Here is a 25075-nt window from a genome sequence, read left to right on the forward strand (position 1 = left end):
CCGTTTGACACTCCGCCCGATTTTCTTTTACTTTGGAAATTGAGTTGCCAATTCCCTATTGCCCATTTTACACTACCGCCCTAGACAGATTTCACCCCAATGAGTCTCAATGGAATCCCTACATTTTATGTACAAAAATAGCCATGGGGAATGGATTTCCAGGCTTATGCAGTCTTATGATGCTCAAAAGTATGCAACTTGCTCCAAGATTCTCAAAGATGCAGTGGCCATTTTGTTACATACATGCTGCAACTTAATGTGAGGTCTTAGGTGAATGGGACCATAGGAGAATTAAATTAAAAATAATCAGAGTTGAAGTGGAGGGGAAAAAATTGATTCTTTCCTTTAAATTTCACCCATGTCCAATTTTCTGCTCCTTTCTGCTCCATTCACCCGAAGCTATGCATATGAGCAAACTTTGGAAAATTGAGTGCAAACAGCACACTTCCATTTGAGTCCACCTATAGCCTACCACTAGCCATTTAGATCTATACTATGCCCATATCAGAAAATCTAGGGTTGTGTTTTTTTGTGTTACAATGACATTTTCCTTCATTTTTGAATTTTATTTTCTGACAATACTTTTGATTATTGCTTTTCAGCCAATCACCTACCAGAAATAAATTGGATAAGATGGTATCACTTGGGAAGGATAGTTATAAACCATAGTACAAAAAAGCAACTGGTGCAAAGCCCCAACAAAAAAGGTACGTTTTAAAGTATTAATCAGGAAGAGCCATACTGGTGGTGGTAGGATGGTGAGCAGTGCTCCATATCTGCAATTCAGTATGCATGTGGGGGAGCTCTGCCTTCCCCAACTTTGCAGCAATGTGAGCAATAGTGTGCCCCCCCCAATAAATTCTTTATTAATATTTAACATAAAATACATATTTTTCAAGTTTAATTTTTTTCCTGCTGTAACAATCTGCACTTTTTTCCAAATTCTCTGTGGCAGATCTTTGAATCTCTTCAACTGTTAAAATATTTATATATTAAGGTCAACAACATATTATTTTACTACTAATTATACATTGGTAAGAATATTTTATGCATCGTGTATATATTATTTTTAATCTATTCTGTTACTGAGCTAATTCAAGAATGAAGTAAAAGTAATAGATACAATATTAGTGGCATCTTTTCCATACCTGTGCAATGAACTGTATGATTTTTACAAAAATGTTGAGAGGCATATCCCTTGGCACCACGCTACGAGATCCTTTGGGGAAAAGTGTTGTGATAATGCTTGCAAGTCGACTGTAAAAGAAAGAGAGATTGGTGGTTGACTGAATTCTCTTCTCAATGGAAAATTATGGAGGTGTTACTGCAGATTTAATGGCATTGACCATGAACGACTACATTTATTCGACAACTATATCTTAATAAACATTAACTAATCACAAAGTAAACTCTATTATTTTTACAGAATAATGCTATAATCGATCAAACACTTCTGTCTTTTAACTTGAGTAATCGTGTTACAAGCATTTATGCAACTTTTAATGATTTACAGACTACTGGCTATGAAATGCAGACATAGAAAAGCACATTGCATTAAAATCTTTGCTGTTGAGTACAGTATAATTTAATCTAGAACTGCATTTTTCTCTTTTAAAAAAAATGGGAGAAGTGTTAATTTTTAATTGAAATTGATGATCCACTAAAAATCGGGGAACGTGGAGTTCAGTAATGTGCCATCAAAACGCACTTCTCAAACAGAACATTAATCATTTCACCAGTATAATTGAAAAACATTTGTTAATGCAGCTATGGAATGCACAATATATATGCAAAATGGCAGAACGGCAATTTTCAGAAACCCGTTTTTACTGCACAGGCCCTGGACTCACTGTTAACTGCCGTAACACAGAAATGTAAGTAGATTTTTTTGGGGGCGGGGCGGGGGGGTGGGGGAGGACAGTCCCAAGTATACAAAGGAAGCAAGAAGTAGTAGTATGTCATGGAAAGACTGAACATAGGGGGTAATTTTATGATTCTGCATTGTTGGTAGGGAGTCCTGCTTGCCAACAACGTAAATCAGAAATTTGGGTGTACTTTTGGTCAGAAAATTGCAGGCAGTGTGTGCCTGAATTTCTGTTTTTTGCTGCCAGCGGATGAGGCTCCCAACCAAGAGCTCCGACGCATAAGATTACCCCGCAAATTATTTGGAAGAACTGTCAGGGGGTCAGGAAGAATTTGCATTACTTAAAGGGAAGAGAGGTAAGACTGACGGTAAGACTGTAAAGTAACAGTACAGTACATATATGGACATGAAAGAAAGCATCCACTGTTAAAAGTTCAGACAAAAAAGCACTGTGCTGACACACATAAACATCACTAAGGAAGTAAGTAAGGGAGTAGAAGTGAGAATAGTAGAATCATAGAATCATAGAATCATAGAAGTTACAACATGGAAACAGGCCCTTCGGCCCAACATGTCCATGTCGCCCAGTTTATACCACTAAGCTAGTCCCAATTGCCTGCACTTGGCCCATATCCCTCTATACCCATCTTACCCATGTAACTGTCCAAATGCTTTTTAAAAGACAAAATTGTACCCGCCTCTACTACTGCCTCTGGCAGCTCGATCCAGACACTCACCACCCTTTGAGTGAAAAAATTGCCCCTCTGGACCCTTTTGTATCTCTCCCCTCTCACCTTAAATCTGTGCCCCCTCGTTATAGACTCCCCTACCTTTGGGAAAAGATTTTGACTATCGACCTTATCTATGCCCCTCATTATTTTATAGACTTCTATAAGATCACCCCTTAACCTCTTACTCTCCAGGGAAAAAAGTCCCAGTCTGTCTAACCTCTCCCTGTAAGTCAAACCATCAAGTCCCGGTAGCATCCTAGTAAATCTTTTCTGCACTCTTTCTAGTTTAATAATATCCTTTCTATAATAGGGTGACCAGAACTGTACACAGTACTCCAAGTGTGGCCTCACCAATGCCCTGTACAACTTCAACAAGACATCCCAACTCCTGCATTCAATGTTCTGACCAATGAAACCAAGCATGCTGAATGCCTTCTTCACCACCCTATCCACCTGTGACTCCACTTTCAAGGAGCTATGAATCTGTACTCCCAGATCTCTTTGTTCTATAACTCTCCCCAACGCCCTACCATTAACGGAGTAGGTCCTGGCCTGATTCGATCTACCAAAATGCATCACCTCACATTTATCTAAATTAAACTCCATCTGCCATTCATCGGCCCACTGGCCCAATTTATCAAGATCCCGTTGCAATCCTAGATAACCTTCTTCACTGTCCACAATGCCACCAATCTTGGTGTCATCTGCAAACTTACTAACCATGCCTCCTAAATTCTCATCCAAATCATTAATATAAATAACAAATAACAGCGGACCCAGCACCGATCCCTGAGGCACACCGCTGGACACAGGCATCCAGTTTGAAAAACAACCCTCTACAACCACCCTCTGTCTTCTGTCGTCAAGCCAATTTTGTATCCAATTGGCTACCTCACCTTGGATCCCATGAGATTTAACCTTATGTATAGAATCATAGAAGTTACAACATGGGTTATGTAAATTATATTATAGATGCTATGATGGGAAAGAGAATATACCCCAAGAGAGAATTACCCTATTTCAACCTTAATGCTCTTATGCTTAAAGCAAAACAGGCACAAAATGGCAAATCACAGAATAGAAACAACTCACTCCATACAAGAAAATAATATTTCAGTTATTTAAGAGAGAATCTGAAAATTGTTAAAACTGCAAAGATTGGAGGGTGCACAGAACTACTGGTATGTACTATATTAGGGTCATGGAAATTGGAACTCTCTACCCCAAAAGTTGAGGCTAGGTCAATTGAAAATTTCAAAACTGAGATTGATAGATTTTTGTTCGGTAAGGGTATTAAGGGATATGGAACCAAGGCGGATAAATGGAGGTAAGATACAGATCAGTTGATCAGTATGATCTAATTGAATGGCGGAACAGACTCGAGCAGCCGGTGGCCTATTCCTGTTCCTATGTAATCAAATATCAATATGTTATATTAAAGTGTCCATACACACTAATTGTACACAACTGAAAAATTATTTGGTACCTTTTCTAGCATTTTGCTAGAGGCAGACCTTTCAGGAGCGAGATTAGAAAACTTTTCTACACACAGAGGGTGGTAGAAGTTTGGAACTCTCTTCTGCAAACGGCAATTGATACGAGCTCAATTTTTTTTAAATTCGTTCACGGGATGTGGGCGTCGCTGGCAAGGCCGGCATTTATTGCCCATCCCTAATTGCCCTCGAGAAGGTGGTGGTGAGCCGCCTTCTTGAACCGCTGCAATCCGTGTGGTGACGGTTCTCCCACAGTGCTGTTAGGAAGGGAGTTCCAGGATTTTGACCCAGCGACAATGAAGGAACGGCGATATATTTCCAAGTCGGGATGGTGTGTGACTTGGAGGGGAACGTGCAGGTGGTGTTGTTCCCATGCGCCTGCTGCTCTTGTCCTTCTAGGTGGTAGAGGTCGCGGGTTTGGGAGGTGCTGTCGAAGAAGCCTTGGCGAGTTGCTGCAGTGCATCCTGTGGATGGTGCACACTGCAGCCACAGTGCGCCGGTGGTGAAGGGAGTGAATGTTTAGGGTGGTGGATGGGGTGTCAATCAAGCAGGCTGCTTTGTCCTGGATGGCGACGAGCTTCTTGAGTGTTGTTGGAGCTGCACTCATCCAGGCAAGTGGAGAGTATTCCATCACACTCCTGACTTGTGCCTTGTAGATGGTGGAAAGGCTTTGGGGAGTCAGGAGGTGAGTCACTTGCCGCAGAATACCCAGCCTCTGACCTGCTCTCGTAGCCACAGTATTTATATGGCTGGTCCAGTTAAGTTTCTGGTCAATGGTAACCCCCAGGATGTTGATGGTGGGGGCTTCGGCGATGGTAATGCCGTTGAATGTCAAGGGGAGGTGGTTAGACTCTCTCTTGTTGGACATGGTCATTGCCTGGCACTTATCTGGCGCGAATGTTACTTGCCACTTATCAGCCCAAGCCTGGATGTTGTCCAGGTCTTGCTGCATGCAGGCTCGGACTGCTTCATTATCTGAGGGGTTGCGAATGGAACTGAACACTGTGCAATCATCAGCGAACATCCCCATTTCTGACCTTATGATGGAGGGAAGGTCATTGATGAAGCAGCTGAAGATGGTTGGGCCGAGGACACTGCCCTGAGGAACTCCTGCAGCAATGCCCTGGGGCTGAGATGATTGGCCTCCAACAACCACTACCATCTTCCTTTGTGCTAGGTATGACTCCAGCCACTGGAGAGTTTTCCCCCTGATTCCCATTGACTTCAATTTTACTAGGGCTCCTTGGTGCCACACTCGGTCAAATGCTGCCTTGATGTCAAGGGCAGTCACTCTCACCTCACCTCTGGAATTCAGCTCTTTTGTCCATGTTTGGACCAAGGCTGTAATGAGGTCTGGAGCCGAGTGGTCCTGGCGGAACCCAAACTGAGCATCGGTGAGCAGGTTATTGGTGAGTAAGTGCCGCTTGATAGCACTGTCGACGACACCTTCCATCACTTTGCTGATGATTGAGAGTAGACTGATGGGGCGGTAATTGGCCGGATTGAATTTGTCCTGCTTTTTGTGGACAGGACATACCTGGGCAATTTTCCACATTGCCCAGGTATTCTCAATTGCTAAATTTAAATCTGAGATAGATAGCTTTCTGGCAATCAAAGGTATTAAGAGATATGGGCCAAAGGCGGGTGTATGGAGTTAGATCACAGATCAGCCATGATCTTATCAAATGGTGGAGCAGGCACGAGAGGCTGAATGGCCTACTCCTGTTCCTATGATTTATTATATTACTCATTGAAAATAAGAGAATGTACTGAGCTGAACAGAAAACCATAATCACAAGCATGGCTTATTCCCAAACATTCAGGCCATCTTATGACTCGTGTCCCTGTTTTAAAAGCCAAGGTGCAAAAAGTATCTACTAGTAACAGATCTGGAGTATGCCTGGGGAGAGCTTAAAATCAGGATGCAAATTAGGTTAAGAGCTAGGGACCAGGAGGGGTGCTTCAGACCTTAAAGCTGCTTAGATTTGGAGGAAGCCTGGGGGAGAATTTGAGACCTGTAGGAAGCCTATGAGAGCACTCGGGGCTTGGAGGAAGCTTGGGGGAGTTCAACACCTGGATGAGAGCTCAAAGCTGGTAAATGGCCTTGGGAAGAACTTAAGACTTGGAGGATGCCTGGAGGACAGCTCAGAACCTGGATGACGGCCCGGGTCCTGGAAAAATTTGTCTCACATGTCCAAGAGGTAAAGTTGAAACTCCTTAAATGTTCTCTGTGGGTGCCTGAAAGGTCTCTGTGACAAAAATTAATGACAGTGATAACTTTTCCTGTTACTAGTCGTATCTGGCAGATTTTTGACTGTCCTAGAGGGTGTTCATAGCCTATGTTCACACCTCAATCACAGCCTCTCTGTTGATCCTCAGCCTCCTCATGCACTGCTCCTCTGGAATGCTTGGCTAGCTAGTTTTATTGTGGTAGTCCTGCTTCCTAGGATAGTACCTCCAAGTCATAAAACTCCTTGCTCGCTGCACTTTAAGGCCTCTCTCTCCTCTTTCTGGTCCATCTCCACTGTGATACACTTATCAATGGCTGCTATAACTGTGCTATCTCGACAGAAAACTACTTTGTAATATTCACTTCTTTCACTGTTAGGACAATACTTCAAAATCTTTCCCTTCATTAAACTCACTAAATCCAGTTCCTAAAAGGAATATTTTGATTTGACTATGCAGCTATGGAATGCCACAAAGATTCATTAATGATCTTCTTACGGTCCTAAAAGCAAAAATCGTCTTTTTTCCCTTTTTTTTAAAACCCTTTTCACCTATAGCAACAGAAAACATGAATAAATAGTCCTTCTGCACTTTCTACCAACATTAAAGTACAGTTTTCTTTATTGATAACCACTTTTTGTTAAAATTAGCAGAGAGAAGCCCCTATTTGAATCTAATCTTCCTGACGAGAACATTGAAGTCAATGGAGAGTAAAATCGGACGGGGTGTAAAACGAGCGTCCGCCCCATGCTCGCCAGGCAGGTTTAGGTTAAAATCGGGGCTAGAGAACAATATGCCCTATGTCTTTAAAATCTGACGTGTATCATGGCATCTTAATAATATAGATTTATATTACCTCTGTGTCACATTATTACTTTCACATTTGATCCTTATCATGTAGACCCACAATAGTCTGTACAGTGATTCGAGTGCGACACGAGCCATTTTGGGATCTTTGTTCTACAAGAAAAAGTTATAGTCATTAAATTGTTTGTCTATATATTTTGTTGTTGCTAAAAAGCCCTGTTTGAAATAAGCTTGGGACTTTCCTGGTGTTTATGCTCAGTACCACACGAGACAGACAATTTACCCACTAATTAATTAGTGTTCCCTGTGCTTAAAATTTGTTTATACACAAAGAGTAATTATTAGAGTGCTTTACTTTCCTGGTTACCGCTGTTGGTTACCTGCTAAAATAATGTAACATGGGTGAAAATGCTGGACTTCAGCACCATGGAAACACCAGCAACATTGTATGGAGAGGGGAACTGTCATCCTGGTCAGCTCGACCAAATGGAATAAGCGTTCCAGGCTAGCAGATGAAAGCAAGCCTAACCAATAACAAGCAGCTCCAACAGGGCATGTCATGGCAAAGGGCAAGCAGTAACCAACCACTTTCTGGACAAGTGTTGGGGCTAAAACTTAGAAGCTGCACTAAGATGTGCTGGCTCATGCCAGAATTCCAAACTTTAATGAAAAAGAAAGACTGCTAAGTTTCTCACTGAATGCTGGTAGATATTTAAGTAAATATACACATGAATTACATTTAGCTGTATTATGTTTTCTACTAAAATTAATGCAGGTGGCTAAAACGGTGTCTCCATAACCACACCTGTGGATAGTTAGCAATTTCTACTGGACAATGTGCTAACTTTATTTTTTCAAAGATTGAACCAGTTCTGCACTATTACATGAGACTTGCAGTGCTCTGTAAGCTATATGTGGAGAATAAAACAAAGTCCACCCTGGTAGTCACTGTACAAGCACACAAAGAATTGACCAGAAACTGTTATACTGACTTTGAGATTGGACAAACAATTGTTCAGGAAGATATGCCATCGAATGAGAAAGAATTGCTTCTGGCTGACACAGAGAAGGCAGGTTACCAAAGGGAACAAAGCCTATGGAATAAACAAAGAAAAATATTAGAAAAAAAGAACTTTTGTGTGTGTGTATATATAGACAGACAAATAGAGAGCACATTTCATATTCTCAGGAGTTCCCCAAAGTGCTTCACAGCAAGGTCTCACAAAAAACAATGAGATGAATGTCCAGTTAATCTACTTTTGGTGATGCTAGTTAAGGGACGGATGTTGGCCAGGACTAGGGTTGCCAATGCTGGTTGGACATATTCTGGGAGGTTTCAACACATGAGCTTCTGCCTCCAACTGCCTCGCCTCCACACTCCTGTCATTGGTCACTCGACACGTCCATCCTCACAGCCTTCCCACAACAATTGGAATGAGAACAGAGTCTTTATTACCTGATTGAATGATTCTTGACTATCAGTCAAACAACCTTTTTACCCCATCTTCAATATTTTTATAACTAATAAATGAAAGTGTTCAAAGAAAATGAAAAAACACAATTTTTTTTAATGCCCCTAAGATTTTTCTCCCGGGTTGCTTGCATAGCGACGCCAGGACAATCCGGGAGGGTTGGCAACTCACTCAGGGACAACTCACTGTGTTTCTTCACATAGTGCCATGGATCTTTTATGCCCATCTGAAATTGCAGGCAGTGCCTTGGTTATTTGTCAGTGAATTTTGTCCAAATCACAGTGTAAAAACCAGTTTATAGTTATATTACTGATCAATAGTGGCAGGTTTCCCATTCTTATCACTTAATGGCCCGTAAATTGCTCTGAGCGGTGAACCAACAGTGCTCGCCTTTCATGAGATTTAAATTTACCCACTAAATTATCACTTTTTTTTGACAGCAACTCCCTTGAAATCAGAGTTCAAAAAACAGCAACTTTTTTCCAGGGCTGTGTGAACAGGGAAAGGATCTCTATGTCCCATCAACCAATCAGCTTGAAGAAAGCCATGTTGTGAGAACCAGGAAGTGAAACTCAATTGACAAACCGCGCAGACTAAAAACCAGGAAGTGCCTGATAAGGTTAGTAAATGTACAATAAAATGAGATAGAAAAAAATGAAACAAAGAGAGTGTAAGATTTAAAGACTAAGATAAAAGAGACAAAGAAAAAGCAAAAAATGTTTACATTTTTTAATTAAAAAAGCAAATTTTTTTAAATGTCCAAGAACTATTAAAATCAGGAGTAATGAGACGCCAAATTTTTTTAAGGTAATTTTCAGTGCCAGTGAGGTTGTTTGGCAGTCATTAATACTTACCATGCCGTTAAAAGTTAGTTTAGACCTAAAAAACTCAGCGTATATTTTTTGTGGCAAGATTAGTTAGTTTCCAGCTGGGCAGGAGAGCAAGTTCATGCTGGTCCATTGATTGCAGCCGGCCAGGCCCCTTCAACGCGAAGCTTTCACATCACCAGTGAATCAGGAAGAGCAAGTTCCAGATTTCTGTGTTTGATTCCGCATGTGCGGTCGCCGGAACTCGCTCTTTGATTTGCCCATTGATAACAGTGAGCGTTGTTAGGCTCACCAGTATTTTACCAGCAATTTCTGACCCAATAATGTAGGTAAGGTAGCAAGCAGAAATCAAATTTTTTAAATTAAAAAAAAAATTGATTGTGTTCATTCACAGTAAACAGCCTTAGATTATCATTCTTCAGGATTATTGATTACTTAATAATCATTAATCCTGAAGTGTCGACATGAGCGAACTGCCAGCAACTGCTGTGATACCCAATGCCGGCAAAAATAATAGCCCCAAAACCTTCCCCACATATTTCACATCACACACATTCTTAAAAATAACAGACACCTCACTGTCACTCTTATGTTTTACGATATACTTTAGACACTCCAATTTTATCTCCCGCACATCCCAGATGACCATGATAAGTTTAATACTATGAAATAATTGACTGCAACACACATCCTACCTCCAGCTTCTACATTAGTGAAAGAAAGGGTTTACTCACCAACGAATGCTTTTTGCGTGTTGACAACTCCAGTGTTGTGTCATAGAGGCTCTCCACAAAGTTTCGAAGACATGGTACATTTACTTCATTTTTAACAGCCTCAAAAACATACAAAAAAATTATACTATGTATATGGTGTACAACTTATTCAACACAATTTGAGATTTAATTTAATTGACTATACTCACTGCAGCCACTGGAAACAGAATTTCCACAAAAAGACCGGCTAGTGCATGCCTAATGTCCTTGTCCTTAACTTCCAAAAAATACTGTGCACATTCCTAAGGAATCAAAGCAAAATAAAAGTAGGAATGAAAATTACGTAAATCACTTTACTGTTAACGTTTTAACATTTTGCTAAAAGTCAAACAAACAATTCCAACTGCAAAACTACATAAAACAATTTTAACAATTAGTAATTATCATAAGCAAATTATTCAAAATACATATTTAATAGCATTATAAACTAAAACCCTTTCAGGTCATTTTGGTTGACATAATTAGCTTTTGTGAAAGTTTTTTTTGGACTTTTTTTCAATAAATATTCATTGTATATTTCAAATAACGTATTTAAAAACATTATTTGAAATTAAACACATTTCAAATGTGAAATAATGGCCTCGATATGAACCCCCCACACGACGGGCAGGGGAGGGTCAGGGCGGGAGGGGGGGGGGTTAAACCATCAAATGTGTAAAAAGCGACACTAACCCGCCGCGCAAAGGCCCGTTGACATTTTTACCGCGGCGTATTTTGTGGTGTCCGAGTATCATGCCATGGAGAGGTGAGACACTTCATTGACATATTTAAATCAGGCTCCCATGGTGCAATTGGGAGCCAGATTTGAAATTCACTGCTGCTGCTTGGGTTTTTCAGTGGTCAGGAAACTCGGCAGTGAAAGGGAGGTGGAAGCTGCCGGCTCCACAAAGTTAGTACCTTTTTCAGTACTCCTTGTGGGCCAGGAGGAGCAAGAGTGGTCCTCCCGGCCCCTCATGGAAGCCTTCGGCCTCCCCTCTGCCGATCGTGGCATCTCTCATTCTGCCACAGGTGCACGGGAAATGAACTGACTCCCGCAGTTTCACACCAGAAACCCACTGGGGGTTAAAATCGATGCCTTGATATCACTGTACTTTTATTCTAAAATATTATGGCACAAAAAGTACAATTAAATGGGTCAAAATCCTGGAACTCCCTACCTAACAGCACTGTGGGAGAACCTTCACCACATGGACTGCAGCGGTTCAAGAAGGTGGCTCACCACCACCTTCTCAAGGGTAATTAGGGATGGCCAATAAATGCTGGCCTTGCCAGCGATGCCCATATCCCATGAACGAATAATAAAAGAGAGTCGAACTTAATTACCTGCATAAATTGGAAAGAGGCTTCAAAGTCCTCTACAGGATACATCTTAATACGAAAGAACTTCATACCCATTATGAGGCTAATACTGCTTTGAACTACATACGGGTTCTGTTCTTTCTGACGCAGTTCCTTAAGTTCTGATATAAATTTCTTTTTCACAGCTGGAAACCTACAAGGTAAAAGATACGATTCCTTCCATTATTTGTTTTCTGTTACTAGTTTTTAAGATATATATGCAATAATTTTTAAATCTTTTAATAGCTCAGACAGATTTAATTCCAATAGTATTTGTCACATTTATTGAGGTAAACGAGATCTATTTTTCATCAACTATTTTGAAAACAATTTCAGATACAAGTCTGACAATCAATACTCATGTACCAAAGAATATCAACTGGCAAAATTAGTTATAATAATTTATATAACCAGGGAACTGGCTATCCTAGATTGGGTATAGTGCAATGAGAAGGGGTTAATTAATAATTTTGTTGTGCGGGGTCCTTTAGGGAAGAGTGACCATAACATGATAGAATTCTTCATTAAGATGGAAAGTGAAGTAGTCCAATCCAAAACTAGGGTTCTAAATCTAAACAAAGGAAACTACAAAGCTACGAGGAATGAGTTGGCTATGATAGATTGGGAAACTTCATTAAAAGGTATGACGGTGGATAGGCAATGGCTAAGGTTTAAGGAACAAATGCATGAATTGGAACAATTATACATTCCTTTCTGGCACAAAAACACAAAAGGAAATGCTGCCCAACTATGGCTAACAAAAGAATTTAAGGATAGTATTAGATCCAAAGAGGAGTCATATAAAGTTGCCAGAAAAAGTAGCAAGCCTGAGGATTGGGAGCAGTTTAGAATTCAGCAAAAAAGTACCAAGAGATTGATTAAGAGGGGAAAAATAGAATATGAGAGTAAACTTTCAAGGAACATAAAATTGGACTGTAAAAGCTTCCACAAGTATGTAAAAAGAAAAAGATTGGTGAAGACAAATGTCAGTCCCTTACAATCAGAAACAGGAGAATTTATAATGGGGAACAGGGCAGAGCAATTAAACAAATACTTTGGTTCTGTCTTCATGGAGGAGGACACAAATAACTTCCCAGAAATTCAAGGGAACCAAGGGTCTAGTGAGAAGGAGGGATTAAAGGAAATTAGTATTAGTAAAAAAATAGTGCTGGAGAAATTTATGGGACTGAAAGCCGATAAATCCCCAGGACCTGATAATCTGCATCTTAGAGTACTAAAAGAGGTGGCCATGGAAATAGTGGATGCATTAGTTGTCATCTTCCAAAATTCTATAGATTATGGAACAGCTCCTGCAGATTGGAGGGTGCCAAATGTAACACCACTATTTAAAGAAGGAGGGAGAGAGAAAACAGGGAACTACAAACCGGTTAGCCTAACATCAGTAGTAGGGAAAATGCTAGAGTCTATTATAAAAGATGTGATAACAGGACACTTAGAAAATATCAACGGGATTAGACGAAGTCAACATGGATTTATGAAAGGGAAATCATGTTTGACAAACCTACTGGAGTTTTTTGAGGATGTAACTGGTAGAATAGATAAGGGAGAACCAGTGGATGTGGTTTATTTAGATTTTCAGAAGGCCTTTGATAAAGTCCCACATAAGAGGTTAGTGTGCAAAATTAAAGATTGAGAGTAATATACTGGCATGGATTGAAAATTGGTTAACAGGCAGGAAACAGAGTAGGGATAAATGGGTCTTTTTCGGGGTGGCAGGCAGTGACTAGTGGGGTACCGCAGGGATCAGTGCTTGAGCCCCAGCTATTCACAATATATATCAATGATTTGGATGAGGGAACCAAATGTAATATTTCCAAGTTTGCTGACAACACAAAACTAGGTGGGATCGTGAGTTGTGAGGAGGATGCAAAGAGGCTTCAAGGCAGTTTAGACAAGTTGAGTGAGTGGGCAAACACATGGCAGATGCAGTATAATGTGGATAAATGTGAAGTTATCTACTTCGGAAGGAAAAACAGAAAGGCAGAGTATTATTTAAATGGTAATAGATTGGGGAATGTTGATGTACTAAGGGACCTGGGTGTTCTTGTACACCAGTCACTGAAAGCAAACATGCAGGTGCAGCAAGCAGTTAGGAAGGCAAATAGTATGTTGGCCTTCATTGCAAGAGGATTTGAGTACAGGAGCAAGGATATCTTACTGCAGTTATACAGGGCCTTGGTGAGACCACACCTGGAGTATTGTGTGCAGTTTTGGTCTCCTTACCTAAGAAAGGATATACTTGCCATAGACAGAGTGCAGAGAAGGTTCACCAGACTGATTCCTGCGATGGCAGGACTGTCGTATGAGGAGAGATTGGGTCAACTCGGCCTATATTCACTCGAGTTTAGAAGAATGAAAGGGGATCTCAATGAAACATATAAAATTCTGACAGGACTAGACAAACTGGATGCAGGGAGGATGTTTCCCCTGGCTGGGGGGGTCCAGAACGAGGGGGTCACAGTCTCAGGATATGGGGTAGGACATTTAGGACTGAGATGAGGAGAAATTTCTTCACTCAGAGGGTGCTGAACCTGTGGCATTCTCTATCAAGAAGGCTGTGGAGGTCAAGTCACTGAATGTATTTAAGAAGGAGCTACATAGATTTCTCGACACAAAAGTCATCAAGGGAGATGCGGTGAGAGCGGGAATACGGTATTGAGATGGAGGATCAGCCATGACCATATTGAATGACGGAGCAGGCTCGAAGGACCAAATGGCCTACTCCTGCTCCTATTTTCTATGTTTCTATAAATTTATAGTTGAGCTCCGAAAATGTTGCCAAGAAGTATGTATAACTGTATTACACGGGGGGAATTTTAACCCCCAGGATGGACGGGACACTGGCACGGGGGGGGGGCAGCGGGGGGGGGGGGGGGTAAATTGTTAAAAATGGGAAACCCGACTCCAATCTGCCTACTTCCGATTTAACTGGGACGGGTTGGGGGTCGGGCGAGTAACCCGCTCTCAAGAGGCAGGTCGGTAATTATAATATTCAATTGAGACTCCACGCCTCAGATTTTTGCAGCCATTTGGATTTAACAGCTGCGGGCTGGGTTTCCTTGGGCTCGGGAAACCCTGCAGCTAAAGGGAGGCAGAACTGCCGCATCCAGCAGATAAGTGCTTTTCCGGCACTGCTTGTGGGCCAGGAGGAGCAGGAGTGATTCTCCCCGGCCCCTCAAGCAAACCTGCCGTGATCTGCCTCCTCCCCGCGATCTGCCGACACCGCCCCCATCCCCCCACCACGTGATCTCTCCCTCCCTCCCTCCTCTCCAGTCCCTGGCTGTGGCCTTGTACAGCAGGCTTTCCCGTCCTGCAGCCAGCCTGAATGAAAAATTTCTAATGAGGTCCTGCTATTAAATTCGAAAGGACCTCCGCCTTTCCTGTATTTATAGGTTTCCTGGCAGCTGACACGCACCCCCGCTCCCTCCCCGCCTCCCCATAAATATAGAGGCCATCACATCTAAATAAATAATGTTCTACTCCGGGCCCCACAATGAAAGTCCAAACCTTTTCTTCCCCGGATTCCCCCTCCCAAGCTACGAAACCCTACAAACATCCCACCTCCCGGACGCAGCTGGCAGCCTTCTGCCGATGTCGGCAGGCAGGCTCTGGGCCACCCGACTTTTGTCGTTTCCTGTCGACCAGCTGCCGTCTTCTGCCAGAAATGGCCGAGCAGCTGACCAGCGAGATTCAAATGAGGCCAGGCAGTTAAAATCAGATGGTCCTCCGATTCACACTTCTGCGGGGGATTGTCGTCTGCTCCTCCCAGCTTCCCGCTGGGAGCTGAAATCAGCTCTGGGGTTTCTGCCGCATTTCCAGTGAAGCTATGGTGGCAGAGTGGTAGCAGATCTGAGGAAATTCCTGACCAATGTCTTTCATGTTGTAATGGTATGGCAGTTACTGTGATATAAAACCCTTGATAACATAAATGTAAACAATCCTTACATACTATTGCCTCTCTGAAACTGATCACCTACTATAAAAAGTTGCGCAGTACTCACTTTGATTGTGCCATAACACCTATTACTTCTGCATATAAATCAGCTATAATATGCATATTTCCAGTGTTGGGACCAAGGTAACTAAACAAACAAAAGTGTGTATAATTAGTGTCAGCAATAAATAATATGTAAAAAGTTATTGAATAAATTTATTAATGAAAATATCTGTTTTACCCCTCTTTATATTTAAAGTGCTTGAATGCCAAGTTAATAACTTCCTGTACTAAGTTGTCTGGTACAGGATGAAGTGAAATCTGAAAAGGAATAAAATACAGTTTTTAATCTACTTAAACAGAAGACATTGCAGATGATTTTTAACTTCAGACCACCCATTTCTAGCTTGAAAGAACGGGCAACCAGTAGAAGAAAATTCGGTGGGCACCTCGGACACCCATCACCCAAGGTCTACTGATTTAATTTTCAGGCAGGCCTTTAAATGGGCACCCATCGCTCCCTCCCAAAACAAGTGGGAAGCTGTATAAATATGCAAGTCGGGATCCTATACAGGTTGTGGGATCCCGATTGCAATTTTCATGTATAAAAGGGTGGAGTATGCATGTTGGGTTCAGTTGTACCAGGTGTTGAGCAGCCTAACTAGCGGTCCTTAAAGAGACCACTGCAGATCGTGCAGGAAAGGGTAAGGTTTTGGGTTTTTTCTTAACATTTTTGTGGGGGCAGGAGGAGGATTCATGCTCCTCCTGACTTACTAAAATCTTCTGGCCCACTGCCAACCTGTCCTCACCCTCCCCCAGAGGTCTGTTTCCCCCGACTTGCCGGCTAACTCTGAATAAACTCCGGCCTTCCAAAAGCGGCGTGGTGCACCAAAGCGCCCATTTGTCGCCTAAAGTTTGCCAGCTAAATTCAAAGGAGGCCCGAACCTGAAAAAGATTTGGACCGCTCGACCATGGCTTTGGGCAGGTGCAGTGGTTTCTCTACCCACTTCACGCCCATTTTGGTGCAGGTTAAAAATCTCCTCCATTGCTTTATTCTAATCAATGGCACATACAAGGTATGCTGCTGTAATTCCCTCTCAAGGTAGAAAGGTAGAAATGCAACTTCAATTACCCCAACAGTAAAGAAGTTATTTTTATGGCAGTAATTTATTGCTGCCATATTTAATATTCAAAACTCTCATACTTGTAAGAATGGTAGATATTGAAGAATTCAACACACAAGTAATGGTAAAATTCTTACTTACCTGTTTTAAAACTTCAATTAATACTAGAGAAAAAATAAAATCAATGGCTAGATCTCTTCTCTCTAGAAGATAATCCCTTTGTTGTTCATCACTGAAAGAACAAAAGTTAAAACTGAATTGTAATTAATTGAATTGTCCAATGACATACAAATGATGGCTAGTTTATCAAATGCACACTAAGATCTAAAATATAAAACGTGTACATTTAGTATGCATTTCCTGTCCATTACAGTTCAAGTATCACACTCAAATTTCTTTGTCACACTTCAAAAAAAATCAAAGAAAGTCATTTGCAATATATGGAGAAATTTTCCCAGGAACAGATCATATTGGAGTCAACTTGGGCTCAGAGGTAGTACTCTTGTCTTTAAGTCAGAGGGTCACAGCTTCAAGCCCCACTCTCGGACCTGAGCACATAATCTAGGTTGACATTCCAGTGCAATACTGAGGAAGTGCTCCATCGTTGGAGGTATCGTCTTTAGATGAGACGTCAAACCAAGATTCAAATCTGCCTGTTCAGGTGGACATAAAAGACACCATGGCACTATATGAAGAAGAGGAGAGGAGTTCTCCTGGTATGTGGGCCAGGTATCCCTCAGCCAATGCCACCAAAACAGATTAATTGGTTATTTATATTATTTGCTTAATTGGGACTTTACTGTGCAAATTGGTGTCATGTTTACCTACATAACAACAGTGTCTACACTTCAAAAGTAATTCAATGGCTGTGAACTACTTTGGGACATCCTGAGGACATGTGAGGTGCTATATAAATGCAAATTCTTTCTTTCTTAATTGAACTTGGAAATCACACTTAGAAACAAAGTCAAACAAAGCCAGGTTTATGATGTGCAGCTGAAGGCCAATCAAACTCTCAATGACCTTAGGCTCTGTTTATTTAACAATTAGACTTTGTGACCTTAAAGAGACACAGGCACACCTAAGAAGCAGGATAATATATATTGTGCATTGGATATTATAATACTCCTGTCCTAACAAAACAGCATATCATCTGACTTACTATGAGCAACCACACAGGGAATTTGTTAGTGTATATAAAAAAAATCTCTACATGTATATAGAATAACATGTGTTCCTGGGTGGATTTCTCACTAGCTTAAACAAAGGTTAAGTGAGTGCATTCTATTTTACTCAGGTTAAATCTTAGTTTTATTCATACAAATTCTGTGTTAAATCTCGACTTGCAGTATTCTGTTGGATCTTAAGAGGGAAAATTCTGACCGTCAGATGATCTTATCATAGTTTTATCCTTAAGATTCTGACAATGACCTTTCTTTCCAGTTGGGTACTTTCAGTCAATAAACAATCTGAAGTTATATGTGACAAGTCCCTGAACAAGGGAAGGAGGTGGGTGGGTGGATAAAACTGACAAGGCAAGCTGTATGAACAGAAATAATCATCAAAATAAAGTGAAAAATTACCCTTTTGACTTTGTGCTTGTTCTGGGTCGATACTCGTGGGATTCATCTTCTATACCATTTTGTCTTTTATACCAATCAAAAAGTGTACGCAGAACAGAAGGTAGACAGTACTCTGCAAGTGAACTCATTGAGCTGATCAACTGGGGGAGAAAAGCACAAAAGATGAAACGTTACATGCAGTTAAATACCTAATTGGTTTACAAAAAAAAAATTACATTTGGATGAAGGTCTTAACCGTTAGTGGTAGCATCATCACCTTTAAGTCAGAAGGTTAATTCTCTCCATCACCAAGAGCGCCTACTTCCACCTCCGTAATATCGCCTGTCTCTGCCCCTGCCTCAGCCCATCTGTTGCTGAAACCCTCACCCCTGCTTTTGTTACCTCTAGAATGGACTATTCCAATGCTCTCCTGGTCGGCCTCCCGTAAACTTCAGCTCATCCAAAGCTCTGCTGCCTGTTTCCTAACTCACACCAAGTCCCGTTCACCCATTGCCCCTGTGCTCGCTGTCCTACATTGGCTCTCAGTCTGGCAACGCCTCAAATTTAAGTGCTACATTGTTGAAGGTGCCAACTTACAGGTGAGACAGTAAACCAAAAGACCTCAAGCACTATTTGAAAAATAGGAGAGTGGTGTCCTGGCCAACATTTAGCCCTCAATCAACACCACCAAAACATACTGGCCTAAAAATTCAGGGAGAGTATCGTTAGCCAGGAGGTAGGGAGGATCGGTTGCTTGGGGCGGGGGGGTAGCAGTAGCTGGAGCGGTGACGGCCTATGTTCTTTTAAGTACATTTTAAAAACTTACCTTCTTTGTTGCAGCCTAACAGCTGGTCCCTTTAAGCGCTGTTGCCGATTGCCTCGAGGCAAATTGATCTTGCAGTGTGGGCCTCAAACAGGCGCAAGACCCCTTATTTGCCTAAAGCCTGTTCAGATATGGGCACTGCACGCCAATTTTTTGGCCTTTACCGATATGGCGAGCGGTGCCCTTTCGGCTCATAATGAAAATGCGCTTCCTGCGCGCCATATTGGAAGCTTATTCGGCCGATTAGCACCTGAAAAATATGCTGCATGGCCGAATTTCTAAGCCATTAACTGCTCATTTATCTCACTTGCTCTTTGTGGAATTTAGCTGTGTGCAAACTGGTTGCCATATTTACCTACATAACAACTACACTTCAAAATAATTAATTGGCTGTGAAGCATTTTGGGAATGCTTGAGGACATGAAAAGTGTTCTTATAAATACAAGTTCTTTCTTTTCTTTCATGCCATAACCATTCTGCTCTTTCAATCAATATCAAATAGAAATTAGAAGGGTGTCACAAAAGGCTACGTCTGTATTTTTATTTCAAAATAGGAAATAAAATTTGGGTTTCTGATGGCTGAAGTTACATAGGAATGGGAAGACCTGGGAAAGACTACTGTAGTCCATCTGACCGGTCCCAAAGTTGAAAAAAAATGGCATTATATGTGCTGGCGTCTCCTTCCATTGTCAGATTAATACTGGAGTGAGACGACTGCCGACCCATGTGACTCCTCTGCTAACCTGCTGCAATTTTCCCCCGGGCCCTCATTACATATGTAAGACAGATTTGGAGCAGTAAATCCGCTCTTGATAGGTTTGTCACCATTAGAAACGAGGGAAATTCAGAGTTGCAGTGTTTAAAGAGGCACATGTCTTTCTATAGAGCAACAGAAATTAGTGTCTAAAATGTCTGAAAGTGCAGCTGCCCCAATGATGTCAGCAGCTGGAAGGATCCTCAGATTGTTGGATGCATCTATGGAGGTCCTCTTGACTGAAGTGAGGGCCAGAAGATTAAGACTGTTGAACACTGAGACTATTAAAAGGATGATTCAGTCTACATGGAAGGAGATGGCAGAGGCAGTCCAAAGAACTGCCACAGTGCCGGAAGATGTTTAATGGCCTCACAAGAGTCGCTAAGGCAAGTCAAGGCAATGGAGGTAATACACACATCTTCGGTGAATGTTGTTCTGTAAAGTAAACATGGCTTGCGCAAATAGAGTTGTGAGTTTATATCTGTGTATGCTTCCAACTCTTAGGGTTTGGATGGGAAATGTAGATATGTGTCTTGAGAGTGAGATTTTGTGTGGGTGTGGGGCAAGTGCATACAGGTGTGAAGTAACTTTATTTGGTGAGTTAGCCTTTATTTATTGAAAGCACAGGGCTATCAGTTGTGTCCTCCTTTCACTGGCTAATGCCTATACTGTTCCATGTCCTGTCCCACCTGTGCAACCTTTCCATCATCGTTGTCTTCAGCTTCCGGCAGCAGTGAGCCTTTCTTCATCACAGTGTTATGTAATATGCAGCATGCAATGATTCATGAAAGTCTCACTAAGATGTAATGAAGGGCTCCAACAAATTTGTCTAAGTACCTAAGACAAGACTTGAGAATGCTTATTGTCTGTTCTTTCATACTTCTTGTAGTGAAATGGGCCTCATTATATCTGTTGATCCACTCTGTCTGCAGAAGCCTTACTGAGTCTTAAGCCGTGACTGCAGGAGATAGTCCTGATCACCAATCAACCATTCAGATACATGGTTCAGAGTCAGGATGGTTGTCACAAGATGTAAGTGCCATAGCAGCTTCCTAGGTATCTGGAATTAATGTCTAGGATATGATGATATGGACATTACACACTAACTACATATTAATAGAATGAAAATTTTTCCTATTCTTAAAATTGAGGGTTGCCATATGGGGCTTTCAGTGCCACGTGCATTCCTTCAATGGCTCCTTGCACCTATAGGGATCCTGCTAGTCTGTAGAACTGGATAGCTCTCACCTTTTGTTTGTTGAAATTCACAATGGGGGAGAACAAATTCCGGGCTGCCGAATTTGAATGCGGCGACATTCAAGTGCCAGGGAAAGCTGTGTAAAACAGACATTAGACCCCTTGAATATGCAAATCAGGGGCCCAACATCTGTTTTAAGTCCCGGATGTTAAATTTGGCAAAAACTAAGCTCAGCTTCGTATGCTCTGCTCAATTTTTCTGGTCTACCGTGGCCTAAGCAGCGGTCCATAAAGGGACCACTGGAGGCCACCTACTGTGGGCTGATGCCGGCCTGCGCTAGCCCCCCTCACATTTGCCGTCTCCTCAAGGACTTACCTGCGGGCTAGTTTGGCTTGCGAGCCAGCCGATTTTGGGAAGGCCCTGACCGGCGAGTTGCATTGAGGCACCCGAATGGTGTCCATAACTGGTTGGTATTATGGAAATGAAGCTTTAAACACAATTTGGAGCAAGCCTCGCACCACCATGTTTGGGCACAAGCTCCAAATGCGCTGCTCAGTTTGCACTGGGAACTGGCTGAAAGCAATTTCTCCCAGTCTTTTTTTTATTGCTTTTATCCAAACTAAAAATAATAGACTACTGCGTTTTAAATGGACAATAACTTCATTCATTTAAATGGGCTAAATACCCCTGTTTCTAGCTCTGCATATGTCACAATAAAGGCACTTTGTAATGGATGAAGAGATCAGCGCGGTTTCGTCTGTCATTACTTTTTTATCATTTCTTCAAGTCAAAGCAGGAAGGAAGGGTGGACCTTGTAAAGGTTTCATACATGTAACAGGAAGGGAGGAGAGTCTGGACAGTCTGTGAATTACAGACCTCATTCACACCAGTTTTTAGGCCAGTGGAGAGATGAATCCTGGCTCTGTGTTACAGTTGGAACAGATTAAATATATGTGCAAATATGGTCTTATTGCAATGAATGCTCATTTTCTTTCATTATAAATGAGCTTCATACAGTTGGTAGATATCACTTCAGTGTACTCATTTACCTGGTTGTTTTGACCTTGGACTTCAACCATTAAAATACACTTGTCTGTTTAAATGAAACCCTGTGCTGTTTTTACTGGCACACACTTATATAAATAAACTGAATGAAGGTGTTCTTCTTGACAGTTAACCACACATAGGATTTACATTTTTAAATCAATGTCTTTACTGTACTGCAAGATTTGTTTTGTATGGATAACTCTGCCACTTGGATTTTAATGTAGCAGTCGTCTGGATTCAGATTTTTAAAAATTGTGATTACTTAGAAAGTTATGTGGATATATTTTAAACTCAGTGAATTTACAATGACATTTGTTGTTAACAAATGCTCTAAAAGAATTTAAAGTTTAAATTAGGTATACGGCATTGAAATTTATGATTTTTTTCCAAAATATCTATTGCAGAGTTATAACAATAATGAATGTATTTTAAAGTACAATCAGGAATTCATTTAATTAGTTATATTGATTATGCAAGTCTAGAAATTTATTAGGTTTCAGTTGAGAAATCACAGAATCCGTACTTCATTGCTTTATGAAGATAGCTTTAAGTTATTGTACATGCATTGTTTCTATCAAAAAAGTAACAAATTTGTAAAAAGTTCAGTATTGTAAATATTGTTCTTTGGCTGAAGATTCCCACTCAACCAGTCTGGAACTTTCCCATGTTCCTGAGCTGCAACATAAAACGACGTGAAAATTTGCAACTCTTTGTCAGATAGAATTTTCTTTCTCTACCTCGTGAGCTTTAAAAGTTTGGCCACCCTGGTCTAATAGTATTTGTTGTACATTGGAATCAAGAAGGATTACTGTTTTTAATCACCAGGGTTACATAACTATAGACCAGTTAGCCCAATATCATTTGTGGGCAAAATCTCAGAATCCATAATTTGAGATAAAATTAGTGAGAATTTAGAAATGCATGGGTTAATCAAGGACAGCCAGCACTGATTTGAAAGGCATAGAGTTTTTTTGAAGAGGTGGTTAATTAAGGGAATGCTATAGATGTAGTGTATGTGGATTTTTAGAAGTCACTCGATAAGGTGTCTCTCAAAATGCTTGTTAGAAAAATGCAGGCATATAGTATAAAAAGAAATGTGGCAGCATGGATAGAAAGAAGGTTCACAGACAGGGAACAGAAGATAAATGGGAGATGGGTTGAAAGTACTAAATCTAGGGGTCACTGCTGGTCTACTTTTGTTCTCAGTATAAAAATGATTTGGACCTAGACAAGCTCTCCTAGAAGTGTAATGCCAATAGTATGTCTCCACTGCTGTTGGCTCTGCAGAGAGTGAGTCATTTATTATCAGGAGTGCCACTACGGCCCAAAAATCATGGGGGTAATTGTCACCTTCACCAATTGGGCTATAAACCAGCGAGCAAATGCCCCCTCCGCCCAGTATAGAACCCATCTGATTTTAATGTCCATTGATTTCAATGGAAATGTAAATCGGATATAACAGGTAGGCAATCCACTCCACCAGTTTACTGCTCAAGTGGTGAAGGTGAAAATCTACCCTCATGTTTTTGCAGTCCATGGTACTCCATTATGGTAAAAGTGCCTTAAAATATTACTGGTGATATATACTAACATGAATATTTTAGGAGTAGGTGGAAAATCCAGTCATAATTTTTTTATTGAAAAATTGCAACAATAACAATAAAAAAGAAAATTCAATTATTTTTGTTACTAAAAACAAACACCACTAATATGCACGGTAAATACATCAAGAATACATTTGCATTGCACAGGGTATAATCAAGTGCACAAATCAATGCAATTTCCATTACTTCTTTAAAACCTGATTAGCACTTGGTTGTGCAGGAACTTGGAATTTGAGAGTCAGTGAGAATGGACTATGCTTTGATTTTACATGCTACAATAGGTAATCTGCACACATAGGGAGAACTGAACAGAGGAAACAGAAAAAGGGCAGCAACCTTCATGCTTGGATGCTTTTCACATGGTATCGCCCATCAAAATTCAAGTATTCCTTCTTTTAGAATTGGTTTTAATTTTCATACAGTTTAATCATTCTCAACTGAGAATCTGCTTCATTGGTAACTAATGGGCCCATCAAACAATCTGCCTTAGCACTGAAGCACTCAGCTGGGAACCTAACTAAGGCCTTTTCAACTCTACAGGGGAGGTTTTCTGATTTGACGTTCACAGCACACATCTAGAGCACAAATCAAGAAACTGCAGCCCTAGCCCATGATTTTAGTTATGAGGTGCCCAATTTCCTGATATATGCTGAAGGGGATGCACCCAGAGAGCTGAAGTGAAAAGTCTCCTATGAATCTTTAAATCGCTGACATGATTAAAGATGCATAATGTTTGTAAATCTTGAGATCTGCTATCAAATAACCACTTTCACGAGCCTTAAACATAGGTGGGTAGTGAACCATTTTGCTCTTTACAACTGAATTTGAAACAGTTTATGCTCATTTATAAAAGCAAAAACACTTTGTGTATATTGAGGTTATAATTTGAGATTTAATTTGACCAGATGTAGCAAAACCAAACACTAGAGAGATGGAATTGAAAAGCAGAGAAGTTATGTTAAACTTGCATAGAACCTTGGTTAGGCAACATTTGGCGTGAACAGTTCTGGTCCCCATAACATAAAAAAGATATAGAGGCACTGGAGAAGGTGCAAAAAAGATTTACTAGGATGATACCAGAACTGAGAAGTTGTACCTATCAGGAAAGATTGAGCAGGTGGGGCTCTTTTCTCTAGAAAAAAGACTGTGGGGTGACATTGTGAAAGGGCTTGATAGGGTAGATGTAGAGAAGATGTTTCTACTTGCAGGGAAGAACTAGGGGCCATAAATATAAGACAGTCACTAATAAATCCAATAGGGAATTCAGGAGACACTTCTTTACCCAGAGAGCAGTTAGAATGTGGAATTTTCTAACAACAAGGAGTAGTTGAGGCGACTAGCGTAGCTGCATTTAAGGGGAAGCTAGTTAAACACTAGCACTATCAAGTTCAGCCTGAATGTACAACCATGAAGGATAGAATCGAGGGCTATGGTAAGCAGTTTTTGATGTTTGCCAAACAGAATGGCTTCAGTC

At 41.0% G+C, this 25075-nt stretch overlaps 1 protein-coding gene across 3 annotated transcripts in view; it reads right to left on the reverse strand.

Annotated features, from left to right (window-relative positions):
- Positions 1-25075, reverse strand: part of LOC137322840 (protein furry homolog) — a 305481-nt gene that overhangs the window by 169065 nt on the left and 111341 nt on the right. For all 3 annotated transcript variants that reach the window (XM_067985968.1, XM_067985965.1, XM_067985966.1), the window contains exons 4-13: positions 18197-18336; positions 16755-16845; positions 15731-15810; positions 15557-15637; positions 11520-11688; positions 10346-10438; positions 10158-10256; positions 8117-8218; positions 7174-7277; positions 1149-1257 (exon numbers count right to left, since the gene is read on the reverse strand). In XM_067985968.1, the coding sequence (XP_067842069.1) occupies positions 1149-1257; positions 7174-7277; positions 8117-8218; positions 10158-10256; positions 10346-10438; positions 11520-11688; positions 15557-15637; positions 15731-15810; positions 16755-16845; positions 18197-18336 (1068 nt within the window). The remainder of the gene's footprint in view (positions 1-1148; positions 1258-7173; positions 7278-8116; positions 8219-10157; positions 10257-10345; positions 10439-11519; positions 11689-15556; positions 15638-15730; positions 15811-16754; positions 16846-18196; positions 18337-25075) is intronic.

The sequence above is a fragment of the Heptranchias perlo genome, chromosome 6, assembly GCF_035084215.1.
Source record: "Heptranchias perlo isolate sHepPer1 chromosome 6, sHepPer1.hap1, whole genome shotgun sequence".
NCBI classification, from domain to species: domain Eukaryota; kingdom Metazoa; phylum Chordata; class Chondrichthyes; order Hexanchiformes; family Hexanchidae; genus Heptranchias; species Heptranchias perlo.